This window comes from Stenella coeruleoalba, assembly GCF_951394435.1.
Source record: "Stenella coeruleoalba genome assembly, chromosome: 5".
Classification (NCBI taxonomy): domain Eukaryota; kingdom Metazoa; phylum Chordata; class Mammalia; order Artiodactyla; family Delphinidae; genus Stenella; species Stenella coeruleoalba.
The window spans coordinates 135,446,423-135,460,924 of record NC_137150.1 but is presented as its reverse complement, the minus strand read 5'-3'; the positions used below and the strand labels follow the sequence as shown (position 1 = coordinate 135,460,924).

Below are 14,502 nucleotides of genomic sequence, written 5' to 3'. Positions count from 1 at the left end.
GAACATGTTGAACGCTCTCCACAGTGGTTAATAGTGCTGGGAGTGTAGTAGTTGCTTATTAAATGTTCTTGCTGTAAACTCTGTTCTCTAGGTTGTGATAATGTATTTTAGCAGCCTTAGATTTTGGATCATGTATTTTTTTAGAAAACACTTTCATTGAAGTATAATTGACATACAATGAATGTCACATATTTAAAGTGTATAATCTGATAGATTTTGACATACGTATACACACAGTAAGCCATTATCGAAATCAAGGTATGAACATATTCATCACCCCAAGAAGTTTCCTTGTTTCCCTTTGTAATCCTTTCGTCTTGCGCTCTTTGAAACCCCCCCCCGCCTCCTTCTTCAGACAGCCACTGATCTGATTCCTTTCACTATTGATTTGTTTGTTTTATAGTTTTCTTTAATCATATAGTATGCATTCTTTTTTATCTGCCTTCTTTTACTCAGCATAATTATTTTGAGGTAATTCTCTGTTGTGTGTATCAACAGGTTATTCTTTTTTATTGCTGATAATATTCCATGATTTGTTTACTTCAATTGTTCCAGCAATATTTATTGAAAAAACTATCCTTTCTCCTCGGAACTGCCTTTGCATTTTGTGAAAAGCCAGTTATCCACATATGTGTGGGTCTGTTTTAGACTTTCTTTTCTGTTCCATCGATTTCGTTGTCTGTCTTGATGACAGTATCGCACAGTCTTAGTTACTGTAGCTTTATAGTAATAAAAAGTTTTGAAATCAGTATTTCGAAGTGGTCTTGGCTATTCTAGGTTCTTTGCATTTCCATATGAATTTTAGAATCTTGTCAATTTCTACAAAAAAGCCTGCTTACATTTTGATTTGGATTGTATTGAATCTATAGATCAATCTGGGGAGAACTTGACTTCTTAACAAGTATGGAATCTTCCAACCCATAAGCAAGATGTATCTCTCCATTTGTTCAGATTATTGATTTGAGATCTTACAAAAATTAAAAAAAAATTTTAATTGTAGTAAAATTACATGTAACATAAAATTTACCATTTTAACAATTTTTAAGTGTAGTTCAGTAGTGTTCAGTACATTCACATTGTTGTACAACCAGTCTCCGGAATTCTCTTCATCTTGCAAAACTGGAACTCTATACCCATTAAATAATAACTCCTCATTCCCCTCTCCCCCTAGCCCCTGGCAGCTACCACTCTACTTTTTGTTTCCATGAACTTGGCTACTCTAGATACCTCATGTAAGTGGAATCATACAGTATTTGTCTTTTTGTGAATGGCTTATTTCACTTTCAATAATGCCCTGAGGATTCATCTATAAAGCATGTGTCAGCAGGATTGGTTCCTTCTGAGAGCTGTGAGAGAAGGGTCTGTTCTAGGCCTCTCTTTTTGGCTTTGTCGTTGGCTGTCTTCTCCCTGTGTTTCTTCTATCATCTTCCCTCTGTTCTTGTGTCAAAATTTCCCTTATTATAAGGACATCAGTCGTACTGGATCCAGGTCCACCCTGATGACCTCATTTTAACTTGGTTACCTCTGTAAAGACCCTATCTCTAAATAAGGTCGTATCCTGAGGTACTGAGGGTTAGGATTTCAACATAGGAATTTTTGGCTACACAATTCAACCCATAATAGATGCCTTTTATTTATTTTTCTTTGCCTTTTGCACTGGCAAGAACCAGTGTAGTGTTGAATAGTAGTGGGGAGAACAGACATCCTTCTGTTCCTGATCTTAGGGGGAAAGCACGTAGTTTTTCATCTTTAAGTATGTCAGCTGTAGGTTTTTTGTTAGATTTTTTTTGTCGTGTTGAGGAGGTTCCCTTCTATCCTTGTTTGCTGGGAGTATTTATCAGGAATGAGTGCCAGATCGTATCCAATGCTTTTCCTGCATCTTTGAGATGATCTTGTGGTTTTTCTATTTTAGTTTACATTATTTGTGCATGTTTTAAAATTTATTCCCTTTTAAGATATGACTGTCTGAGACAGTTCATCAGAGATTTACTTTTTAAATGGTGATCGATTATATAGTGATTTTAATCACCAGTTTTTCTTTCCTCTCTTGATTAGTGAATGAGAGCTACAAGCCTGAATTTATAGAGCTTAAGAAGTGGCTGAAAGATAGGAAGTTTGAAGATACAAACTTAATACCTGCCCGTTTTCCAGGTAAGGTCTGACATTCAACTCTCACATGAGAGACATGTGGGCCCAGGTGGTAGGAAAGCAGGGGTGATTCTTGCAGGTGGGCTGTATTCTTTCTGGGGGCATATCATCTCCTCAACCCGACAAAAAATATCTAACATCTTCTGTTGTGTGGCAGCCTTCCTGCCTTGTAGGTGTAATATTTACTTGACCTTATTCTAAAAATGAGTTTAAGTGGCTTGTGGAGAGAAATTCCAAAATGGTGAAATAAAATTAAAAGTTAGAAAAGGGAAATGAGAATAGAAAAATAAGACGAAGGCAGGGATAAGGATAACACATAAAAGCCATGATTGTGAAATTTCGTACCCCTGTCAGAGGTGAGCTACGAATTTGACTCATCTCTCCGGCAGCCCAATGTATATGATTAATTAGCTGAATCTTAGTGTTCTGTAAACCCAGCTAAATTGTTTACTCATCAGAAGTACAGGTATTTCTGGAACTTAGACCTGAGGGAAACATCTTCACTGGGCTTTTCTGGGAGGACATTGTGTAATGTGGGGACTGGTGTCCCCGTCAACCTGCTGCTGGTGATTTCACGGGATTTTCAAGCCGTGCAGGCTGATGGGATTATCCTTAGCTCCGGAGCATCACCGTAGTTTTCTGAGGGGAGGGGTTCCGGAGAACCAGCAGAGGTGCTTGGTCCCTGGGGGAGGCTCCAGGAGAGGAGCCCTTAGGGAGGCCTCAGCGGCATTGCCCCCCGAGTGTTGGAGGAGGAGCCCCTGTGTGGCCCTGGCGTCCACAGTCACCTGAACAGGGGTGGGTGACCATTCTCTTCTGGAAGGTGAGGAGCTTGTTGTGAAGGTTGGATTAACATTGTTTTCTGAAAATTGAGGAGCTTGTCATGGAGTTTGGGTTAACATTCTCTTCCGGAACATTCTCTCACAGAAGTTGGGCAGCTTGTTAAGGGCTTGTGCCTGCATACAAGGCGACCCAGCTCTGTCCACAGTGGGCTTGAGGTAGCCACAGAGAGGACCACCTGTCTCTGTGCCACAGATCTGCTGCAGCACAGAGACAGTTACGTGCTGAGGGCCTTGAAGTTCCGTATCACAGGGCAGGTGCAGACATTTCACCTTGTAGAATGTTTAGACCATATGCCTCTGAATGCTTTCCTTGGCGATTAAAATGATCATTCAAGTACCCATTAGGTAATTTAACGTTGAGCAAACTAACTTCCTCATATATCACCCAAGATAAATGGTTTACCATGTGTGCCCCTGGTCCAGTGAGGCGATGTGTGTAAAGTTGTTCCCTATGTGTCAGTTATACATGATGACTTTGGGCTAAAATACTTGATTTGAACCAACTTCTATTAGGATTGCTCCTTCTTTACGATGGTGAACCATATTTATCAGCCTCTAACGGAATGTTTAACTTTCTCTTTTTGTGTGTCAAGGAACGGTCAGTAAAAACCATACTCTTAGATTTTACTGGATGGAGTTCTTTATGAGATGATCAAGGGAAGGTAGTGTCAGGAGTGGACTTGCTGTGCCTAAGGCCTGCCTACTCCTCGGGTGTCACTTTGCCTTAAGAAGGGTAGGTTTAAAATTGTCAAGCGGGAATTGGCATATGGTTTCAATCGAATGCCTGAAAATAAGTAATCTGTCTGTGGTTTGGAGCAGTGAAGAGTTAGCAGTTTTAAAAGTAGGAGCAACTTTCTCTGGGCCCACCTCCAGATTCATGGTCTTGGAGGAGCTAAAGCAAAGTGGTTTGGCAGTGATCAGAACGCAGTACTTACAGTTCTGGGGTCAGGGAACCTTCTGCCTTAGCTCGGGCTGCCATAGCAAATTACCATGGACTGGGCGGCTTAAAACGGTCCTTTACTTCTCACAGTTCTGGAGGCTGGGAAGTCTAAGATCATGGTGTGGGCAGATTCAGTGTCTAGCGAGGACCGATTCCTGCTTTGCAAATTCCCATCTTCTTGTTGTGTCCTCACATGGTGGAGAGCTGGGAGCTGGAGCAGGCTCTCTTGTCTCTTCTTATAAGAGCACGAATCCCATTCACGAGGGCTCCACCCTTATGACCTAGCCACTTACCAGAGGCCCTACCTTCTAAAGCCATCTCACTGGGGGCTGAGAAATCAACATATGAATTTGGGGGGACACAAGCATGCGGTCTGCAACACCTTCCCTAAGGACTTTCTGTATCTTCAGCTCTTAATCAGTGTGTGATAGGAGAGCATGCTGACAGGAGTCTGTCAGAATGGACAGAATTCTGGGGAGTGAGTCCTGGTTTGTGGCAAGGCTCCCAAGTTGCAAGCAGGGTTCAGTCTTTAGACTCTGACCTGATTTGTGCTTTGGGAGCTGACCCTAGTATTTCCTTTTAATGCTAAAAGCACTGTCCAAATCGGGGCCTCCCGGGTAGATGGATGGTAGCAGAAATTATAAGGCAGGGAGAGGTCTGTAATAAGATCCTCATGGCCACTTGCTCCCTTGCCTTAGTAAGTGCAGGTTACTGTGATCTGCTTTCTGATCTCCTGAATACTATGCTGTAGACGTATAGGTAAAGTATCTTCCGGATTTATTCGACATGCCAAGTTCTGTTCATGTGTGCTCGAAGAGAAATTTCCACTTAAATTAGCACATGAATTTTTTTTTTTTTTTTTGCGGTACACGGGCCTCTCACCGCTGTGGCCTCTCCTGCCGCGGAGCACAGGCTCCGGACGCGCAGGCCCAGCAGCCATGGCTCACGGGCCCAGCCGCTCCGCGGCACATGGAATCTCCCCGGACCAGGGCACAAACCCGTGTCCCCTGCATCAGCAGGCGGACTCTCAACCACTGCGCCACCAGGGGAGCCCAGCACATGAATTTTTTTAAAAGATGACCCCACAGAAAAAAATCCTCTCATTAGTAATTGATTTCAGGAAGGGTTCTGGCCCACGGGGATTAACTCCACAGTGGGACACACAGAAGAAATTAAGTAAGTTCTTAAAACCAAAACCGTGTGTTTGAGCAGACAGACGCTTCTGGGTAGGGAGATAACTCATCAAATCAAACTTGCCAGATACCGGACGGGACTCGAGGCGGGAATTTCCTCCAGGAACCTGCAGCTTCCACTAGTCCCGCAGGCATTGACCTTTGCTGAATTATATACCCTCCTAGCTGAGAGAAAAAAGTCAACAACTGTGGATTTGAGAAGATGACTAGAGAGACTCCTATGATAGTTACAGGTCATACATATTGTGCCCAGCCCTGCCGGAAAAGCTGTCGTCTGACTGTTGCAGGAGGGCAGCCTTGGGCACAGAGGGGTAGACGTCTGCGTGTTGGTGGCGTTGACAGAGATGCTGCGGAGGTTAGTGTTGTGGGTGTGCTCTGGCCAAGGCCTTGGCTCACGGGGAGCAGCTGGCCCTGGATCTACCCTGCTGAGCTCGTCAGGTCACGGAGGCCGTGGCTAATGGCTGCCTGGCTGGGGTGGGGAGGGGTTAGGCCTCAGGCTTTGAGGGACCTGAGTGAGCTTGACTGGTCATTCGGTTAAAGACTCGAGATCATGACTGGGGAAGGCCGGGTCTGGCAGTGGGTAAAAGTGGCCTGTGGGTCCAGCCTCTGAGGTTGGGTGGGCGTTAGGGTTAGGCTCCACCCCGGCTGGTGAGCCCCAGGGGAGAGAATCCAGCCTCACGTTTCCTGTAAGAGACCCAGCAGCAGATCTGCCTAAAGGTGATGGTCTTTAGGTGTTGACTCTGAAGCTGACTTTGCCCTTCAAGATTATAAGCCCAGAAGGAGGTCGGGCCATTTTCCAGAATAGCTTCTTTTTTAAAAAAAATTTATTTATTTTCGGCTGTATTGGGTCTTTGTTGCTGAGCACGGGCTTTCTCTAGTTGCGGCGAGCGGGGACTACTCTTCGTTGCAGTGCACGGGCTTCTCATTGCGGTGGCTTCTCTTGTTGCGGAGCACGGGCTCTAGGCGTGCGGGCTTCAGTAGTTGTGGCACGTGGGCTCAGTAGTTGTGGCTCACGGGCTCTAGAGCACAGGCTCAGTAGCTGTGGCGCACGGGCTTAGTTGCTCCACGGCATGTGGGATCTTCCTGGACCAGGGCTCGAACCCGTGTCCCCTGCATTGGCAGGCGGATTCTTAACCACTGCACCACCAGGGAAGCCCCAGAATAGCTTCTTGATCCTTTGGTTCCCCTGGGAGTCAAAGGATACGAGACACTCAGCTTCAGCTTTGTGTAATTTTGAAGTTCATCCACATCTTTTATGCAAAATAGTATCTCTAAGACCTTGAAGAAAGAGTAGGATTTACCCTTTTTCTGTCTTTGCATTCCTAGGTACAGGAAGAGGGCTGATGAGCAAAACATCCCTACGGGTGAGAATTTCTCTCTTATCTTGAAACCCAAAGTAGAGTTTGCTGCTTTGTTTTTGTTTTTGTGGTTCACTCAAGTGAATTAAAGATATTTTAGACATACAGTTTTTTATTTTTTACTTAATGGATAGTTTTGAATACAGTTCTGTCAGTTAGAATTAAGTTTGCAGCGTATAAGAGACAACCCCAAGGTAACAGAGCGCAAGTGTCTCGTGCCGTCATGTGAACAAGCGTGGACGGGCAGACCTGGGCTGGTGTGCTGGTCTCTCGGGCTCCGTCCAGCTCTTATCCATGTTCTGAGAGGGAGCCCCACACCCTCAGCTCCAGGGTGCAGCTCCAGGAGCTTGAGCAGCAGGACGGCGCAAGGAGTGAGGAAGGGCAGGCTTCCCCTCACCCCGGAAATTCCAGCTCCCAGCTGCCGCGAGCTCCCAGCTGCCGCCATCTCCCAGCTGCTGCGAGCTCCCAGCTGCCGCGAGCTCCCAGCTGCCGCGAGCCGCACCCTTCAGGTGGGACTGCATGGGGAGCAGGAGCAGGGAGCGCGTTGCGGGGGGTGGCCAGCAGTCTCTGCGGCAGCAGGGTTTGTAAATCGGATCATACTGTAAATGCGCTGGGGATGGGCTGGGGGCGGAAGGGAGCTGCTCGAATCTGAACATCCATAGTAAGTACGGCCGGGCAGCCCAGCAGGCTGCTAACCCTCCTGGCTTCTGTCTCCTCACCTGGGAAGCGGGAGGTAAGTGATGCGGATGCTCTCCAAGGTCTGTTTTAGTTCTTCTGTGCTACTTAAAGGGTATCTAATGCACGGTTTTCTGTAAAGCTAGAAATTAATTCCTTAACTTATTTGTAATGATCTTAATTTTCTGTTTCAAAATTGTTTTATTTTTACTTCCTTAATTTAATTTATAAAAAAACCCAGCTGTGTATATATCTTTAGCCTAAAGAATGGTAGCTTTTAATGTTATAATTCTATTATGCTATCTTAATTTTCTTTATTAAACATTTAAAATTGTAAAATTTACACAACATAAAATTTACTATCTTAACCCTTTTTAAGTGTGCAGTTCAGTAGTATTAAGTACATTAACATTGTTGTGCAATATTTTTCTTTTTGAGGGGAGGTATATGACTTCATTGTGTAGCAGAAGTTGGGGGGAGAAATATACCTCTCATGAATACAGCAGTGGCTGTGGGCAGTTTTTGTTAAGATCATGAAATGATAATTGGCAGTTGCTTTACATGTACTTTCAAATGTGGCTTTTTTGTGAAAACTTTTTGAAAATTGAGATGTATTTTACACATAGTGAAATGCACAGATGTAAAGTGTCCAGTTTGATGAGTTTTGATGATGAAGTCATTTACCCCAGTCAAGACATAGAGCATTTTATTAAGTGCCTTTTTTTAAATCAGAAAGTCATGGGATGTCAGAGCAGGAAGGGACTGTAGTGACCATCCCAACTCAATCTTGAATCACAGATGAGGAGACCAGAAATTGAACCCAGGAGATTTTTTTTTTTTTTATTTTTTGCGGCACACGGGCCTCTCACTGTTGCGGCCTCTGCCATTGCGGAGCACAGGCTCCGGACGCGCAGGCTCATTGGCCATGGCTCACGGGCCCAGCCACTCCGCGGCATGTGGGATCTTCCCGCACCGGGGCACGAACCCGTGTCCCCTGCATCGGCAGGCGGACTCTTAACCACTGCGCCACCAGGGAAGCCCTGGCTGTGATGTTTAACCAACTTAGGTGCCAGTTATGATGAAAGCAGGATCTTATATCTGGCTTCTTAGTGCTTTCTTTCTGATGTCTCTTCCTTGACATCTTGATTTTTCTTTCTATGTTTCTGTCTCAGTGGGAGAAACTGAAAGCTATACTTTGGCAGGTGGTCAAATGAGACCCTTGTGCTGGGGGGGCTGCCTTTCTTTCTTTAGCCACCTGGCGCAGGTTATATGGCGAGTAGGCCATTGCTGGGAATAGTCACTGGACACGTGGATTTCACTGGAAGAATTTTTTGGCGTGGTTTCTGTCTGTTGCCTATAGGTAGCACTATTTCCTGGTGTCAGAAAATGAAGGGATAATATGATTCGAGTTGTCAGTGTTTCCACATTCCTTTCTGGTAGAAGGTTGACTGGTGGTGGGTGTCAGTCACACAATTAACCTTTAATTCTTGCTGGGGATGTAGTATCTATCCCTGGCGTGGGAGCAGCCTTGCCTGCGTCTGCTGACTTAAACTGGGGAGCCCATCCCCTGAGGGCTCTTTGGTCATCGGTGGTTGGGCTCTGCTGGGTTCTTATTAGATGATTGTGGAATCAAGGGCTTTAAAGACTCATTCAGGTCCTTCCCAAAGCATGGATGTCCTAAACTTTACTTTCTTTTTGCCAAGGAGGGACAGATGATTATCTCATTGCCTGAGAGTTGCCTGCTCACCACGGACACAGTGCTTAGAAGCTACTTAGGGGCGTATATTGCTAAGTAAGTGACTGCTCACCTGCTTGTCTGGGCCAAGTGCTTCTCCCTTAAAGTTTATATCATTGGAGAGTGTGTCGTCCAAGACGTAGCTCATTAGGACCCAGCCCTTTCACGTAGCTAACAAATATCTGAAATGATTTGAAAGGTTTACTCTGTTTTATGAAGTTGATTCTTAATTCATTGTAAACTGCGTTTTTAAGGTTTTAATAGGCTGCTTGGGATGTGGGTTTGAATCCTGATCTAACCTTACCAGAAAATAAGGATTAAATGGGATAATAGATGTAAATCACGGCTGAGTGCCTTGTCTCATGACACTCCACTCTCCTCCGTTGTAGTAGGTCTTGACAAATTCTATTTACTCTTTCATTTTTACCCTTATTGTACTTGCTTGAATTCCCCTTCAGCTCTGAAGAGCTGTTGACAGTATGAGAGAGTTGGTTTTGTTTGGCAGAGAAGAGAGGAGGCCAACATGGGAGCTGAGAACTATTTTCTGGCTTATGTTATAGGGGGTCTCTGTTTTGGGTGGGTTTCTGAGGACAGTGTGAGGGAGATCCTCAGCATAAGGGGTTTCTAAATTATAAAGGTTGAAAGATTGTATTGTTTCTCAACCCACAGTAAGTTCTGGACTTTTTTTCCCTGGCTTACTTTTGTAAGAGGGCTGGTGTATTTTCACTGGCCTGAGTAGAGGCAAGGATGCTCTTAGTATTAACATTTTCTGAAAGTTTGAGTAGAACGCATGGTATTTTAGGAATCTGAACTTTGAAGGATTAATGAAAACTTTCCTAAATACATTCATGCAACATGTGATCTTTTTATTGGTAACAAATAAAAACACTGCGATGTATAATTTGCAATAGAATGGGTACATTTAGGATAAAAGCTTTAGATCTGTAACAGGTATATAGTGAGCCTCTTCAGTTTTCTGCCTGGGTTAGTATCATATGATAGAACTTTCTGCAATGATAGCATTGTTTTACCTTGTGCTGTCTGGTACGGTAGCCACCAGCCACATATGGCTCAAGAGCACTTGAAATGTGGCTTGTATGACTGGGGAATTGAATTTTCAATATTATTTAATTAAAAAAAATAAAAATTGAAATAGCTATATGTACGCAGCGGTTACTGTGTTGGATGGGGCACGTCTAGGTTCTTTCCACCAGTTGCCCTCTACCCCCCAAGATTTATATCCTTAACCAAGTGGAACAAGTGAAATTCCAGCAAAAGCTTTAAAACTGGAGAACCAAGTTGGAAGCAAAGAGGCTTTTGCAAGAAAGAATCTCTGGCAAACAAAGCTGGAGCTCGGGTTAGTGAGCCAGTCCTTGTATCAGTGTGACTGGTTCACTGCATTTGTACTGGGGTGCAATCCGGGGAGGAAAGCCTTGAGGAAGGAAGACCTCTCTTGGGTGCATTAGGTGAGCTTGGCCACAGTCCCTCTGGGAGCAAAAGTAAGCCCTAGGATGTCTGTACCTCTTGCTTACGCCGTATTTTGAATGAAAGTAATTCCTTTAATCTGCTTTTCATTTTAAAAGGTGGCAGCCTCCTCCATCTCCTGTGCTGGCTCTTTGCACCTTTTTAGTTTCAGAAAAGCATGCTGGGGACCGGTCTCCCTGGAAGCCTTACCTGGAGGTTTTGCCCAAGGCCTACACCTGCCCTGTTTGTTTGGAGCCAGAAGTGGTGAATCTTCTTCCCAGACCTTTGAAAGCAAAGGCCAGAGAGCAGAGAACCCACGTGCAGGAGTTCGTTTCTTCCTCCAGAGACTTTTTCTCTTCCCTGCAGCCTCTGTTTTCGGAGGCCGTCGAGAGCATCTTCAGCTACAGCGCCCTCCTGTGGGCTTGGTGCACCGTCAACACCAGGGCTGTGTACATGGAGCGCGCGCCGAGGCAGTGCTTTTCCGCAGAGCCGGACACCTGCGTGCTCGCCCCGTTCCTCGATCTGCTGAACCACAGCCCTGACGCCCAGGTGAGACGTTAACCGGGAGACCTGTGTTTGGTTTCAATAGGAAGGACTCTAACGTGTAGAACCTGTGACTCGGAAAATCCAGCAGAACCGCAGGGAGAGGTGCAGCTGGTAAACCCACCTGCTGTCAGGTAGGCTCCTCTCTTTCTTCCCGACCCTCTTTCCCCTCCGGCATCCTTTTCCTTTGCCACTTTCCCTCCTCTGCTCTCCAGGCCTGCAGGTGGTCTATCCCCTCTATGCCCTGAACCCTAGCCCTCCCCCACCTCCCCATGGTGCAGCATCCTTCTTCCTCCTCTCAGACCTGCGGCTAAAGTCTCGCTTGCTTTCCTGTCTCTTTCCCTTTCACACTTGGTGGCATCGCTGTCAGCATTTTGCCGTGATCTCTGAGGGACTTGCTCCTTCCCCGCTTGGAGCTCTGCAGTCTTAGAGGACAGGGACTTTGCCTTGTACTTTTTGTAACGCCAGTGCTCAGCACAGGGCCTGGCACGTAGTAGGCCTGTTCAATCAATCAACAGTTTCTGGCTGGATGGCTATTTGTGGGAAATCGTTAAGGGGTCCCACTTTGGGAGTCAGTCGGGGATCTCTTCTTCCCCAGGCTTCTCTGCTCCAGCACATAAAGGAGATGATTATATCTGCGGGGCACACGGGGCTGAAGGCCTGGCATGAGGGCAAAGGATGTCTGTGTGTCAGCTAACCTGTTGCCTGTTCAGGGTGTGCTTGCAGGCGCACTGGCGGGACCTGCGCTCACGCTGTCCTCTTCGTGACCCACGCCACCCTGAGAAGCCCACGTGCCCACGAGACGAGAGCGTGGGGATGGAGGGGAGACCCTCCCTGTGCTTTCTTAGGCTGCGGCCATCGCCGTGCCTGTCTGCTCCTTGCTTTTGTAGAAAGATACATTTCTAACAAAATTAAGCAAAGGAGAGCTTCCCTGGTGGCGCAGTGGTTGAGAGTCCGCTGCCGATGCAGGGGGCACGGGTTCGTGCCCCGGTCCGGGAAGATCCCACATGCTGCGGAGCGTCTGGGCCTGCGAGCCATGGCTGCTGAGCCTTCGCATCCGGAGACTGTGCTCCGCAATGGGAGAGGACACAGCAGTGAGAGGCCCGCGTACCGCAAAAAAAAAAAAAAGTGCGCTGCAGCTGGCATTTGACATGACACCGCTGGCCTTGGCCCTGACCTCTTGTAGGTGCCACAAAAGCTAGAATTTCAGCCTGTTCCTCATCCCCGTCTCACTGCAGTTTGCTGCTTAGTGAGAAGGCCTCGGTGCTTGTACCCGCCGCTTGTTGTGGGAGCAGTCCGGTCTCCTTGGTCTTTTCCTCTCTGCCTGTTACCTAACAAAGCTGTCACAAAATCCATATGACAGTATTAGCCAACATCATGCTGCTCACAAAAGGCTGTGTGTGTATCGTAGGACCTGAAATTTCATGCTCGGCCTGGATGTCTGGGCCTCGCGGGGCCCCGAAGGCCTGACCGTGAGTTCCTCCACCCTCTTCGGATATTTCCCACCCAGCGGGAAGTTGCCCTCAGCCGGACTGGCTGTAGCCCACCTGGTCCTCAACCGAATGCGTGTCAACTCCCTGCCAGCCCTCAAAATTATTCAAACAGGCAAATCACATCACCCCGGGGAACCAGGGCGTCACCCCTTGCGCCTGCAGGCCTGCTTCCCATGGCCTCTGCTGACACTCCGCTCCCAGGCGCAGCCCCTGTGTGGCCGTATGGGTGACTTACAATAAACTGCCGTTAGTCATCTGTCCGATGTCAGGTGTCGTGTGTTTGGCCATCCTCAGAGGCCCCAGGCGGGACTCCCTCCCACCCCGATGGGGGGAAGTCGAGGAGAACCAAAGAGGCCAAAGTGCGGACGTGGCATTTTTTCTCCAGGTGGATAAATTCCGTGATGAGTGCTTGAAAGCGGCATCCTGCTTAAATTCATACGCTCACTTAATCTTTTTAGTTTTCTGCTTTGCTCTAAAAACGTCTTTTACAATTCTGTTTTCTAGGTAAAAGCAGCATTTAATGAGGAAACTCGCTGTTATGAAATTAGAACAGCTGTGAGCTGTGGGAAACACCAAGAGGTGCTCATCTGCTATGGCCCTCACGATAACCACCGCCTGCTCCTCGAGTATGGATTTGTTTCCGTCCGCAATCCTCATGCTTGTGTTTATGTCTCAAAAGGTTGGAATTAACTTTGGTTCCGATCACTAAGATGATAGAATTCCCCATCCCCCCATCTGTGGTTATGTTAAGTTTTTGTCACAATGGCAAAACCTTAAAGTGTGTATCATTTATTTTCTCCTAGGCAGGGCTAGCCTAATTCTTATTGACCACGTCATTTCATTGTTGAAGTAAAACCAGCAAAGCTTTGATCGATGTTGAGGATGAGAAGAACTGAGATTTTTATTGCATTAGGTCAGACAGTAGAATGGAAGAAAAGAGAAACTGCTAGGGAAATAAATAGAGTATTAATAGATGGCAAGAAGTGGAAAGTTTTGTACTGAGACATTGTCACTAAAGATAAAATAGGATTAGAGAGCAGCAAGTAAAAAATATTTATGAAGCACCCACCGTGTGTAAGGTGGTGTACCAATCACATGGTAAATATGTTACACAGTCCTTCTCTGGGCGGCTTAATGGCAGGATAAAATATGCATTCCATTTATGTTCTTTTGTTACCTAGCGTCATCATTGGTATTACTCTTTTTAAAATAATGATTTACGTATTAAATTTATGCTGTGAAAATTTCAAATGTGGTATTAAAAATAGTACATAGGGGGCTGATTTTTTTCCCCCTTCCTTGAAGCAGCAGAGAAATAGTTTTCTAGGCTTTGAAGAAATGGCTAGAGATTTACTGAGTGTATAATTTGAGGTAGTTTTAATATAAGTTCTAATGGAAATAGAGACTTGGTCAAGGTGATACTACTCCATCCTATTAGTAGCCAAAGTAATAATGTTATTTCTCAGAATGAAATGGAAAAGCGAAAACTGGGCCTTGCTGGGTCTCTTAGAAAGCTAGCTTTGAAATTAGCCTTATATTATCAGAATAACTTTAATATCGATGACCATGAAGTATTGATTTGTTAAATAATTTGAACAAAATTCACCCTTTCATTATTTCTGCATTTAAAAAATAAAAGTAGAGAAATGTAAAAAATTTTAGAAATAGAAAAATCCCTCATTATCCTATGACCCCAAAAAGCTTTGTTAATTTTTGCGTGTTCATTTTCAGTTGTTTATGATTACAGTCACTAATATCCAGACAGTTTTGAATTCTGGCTTTTAAAAACTGAGTCTTGGAAACATTTCCTCATGTTTGTATGGAGTCTGTACTTCTGGTGGGTGTAATTTCTCAGCAGTCCTGCTAATGTCTTCATTACCCGATTTCGCGGGTTGATTTGCTTAGTGAGAGCAGCAGCTGAGGTAGCAGACGTTTTGTCCCCTGCCTTGGAATTCTTGTAGCTTTCCAGAGGGCTGAATCATACTCCCATTGAGTTGGGCTTGAAGACTAGATTTTTTGGATGTGAAGTAGGTAAAATTGTTTACACATGTCTTGATTGCTGACGGGAAGGAAAGTAAGCTGAGAAGAAAGGGTCCCCCCTCTCTTCCACCTGA

At 45.6% G+C, this 14,502-nt stretch overlaps 1 protein-coding gene across 17 annotated transcripts in view; it reads left to right on the top strand.

The window, feature by feature from the left end:
* SETD4 (SET domain containing 4) overlaps positions 1–14,502 on the top strand; it is a gene marked incomplete at its 3' end in the record, with an annotated part of 281,370 nt that overhangs the window by 3,654 nt on the left and 263,214 nt on the right. For 14 of the 17 annotated variants that reach the window (XM_079921362.1, XM_079921359.1, XM_079921363.1 and 11 more), the window contains 5 exons: positions 2,056–2,151; positions 6,447–6,484; positions 8,857–8,945; positions 10,472–10,901; positions 12,893–13,067. In XM_079921362.1, coding sequence (XP_079777488.1) covers positions 2,056–2,151; positions 6,447–6,484; positions 8,857–8,945; positions 10,472–10,901; positions 12,893–13,067 — 828 coding nt within the window. Of the gene's footprint in view, positions 1–2,055; positions 2,152–6,446; positions 6,485–8,856; positions 8,946–10,471; positions 10,902–12,892; positions 13,079–14,502 lie in introns of those variants that run through there. The other 3 variants (XM_079921366.1, XM_079921365.1, XM_079921364.1) reach the window with 3 other exon arrangements.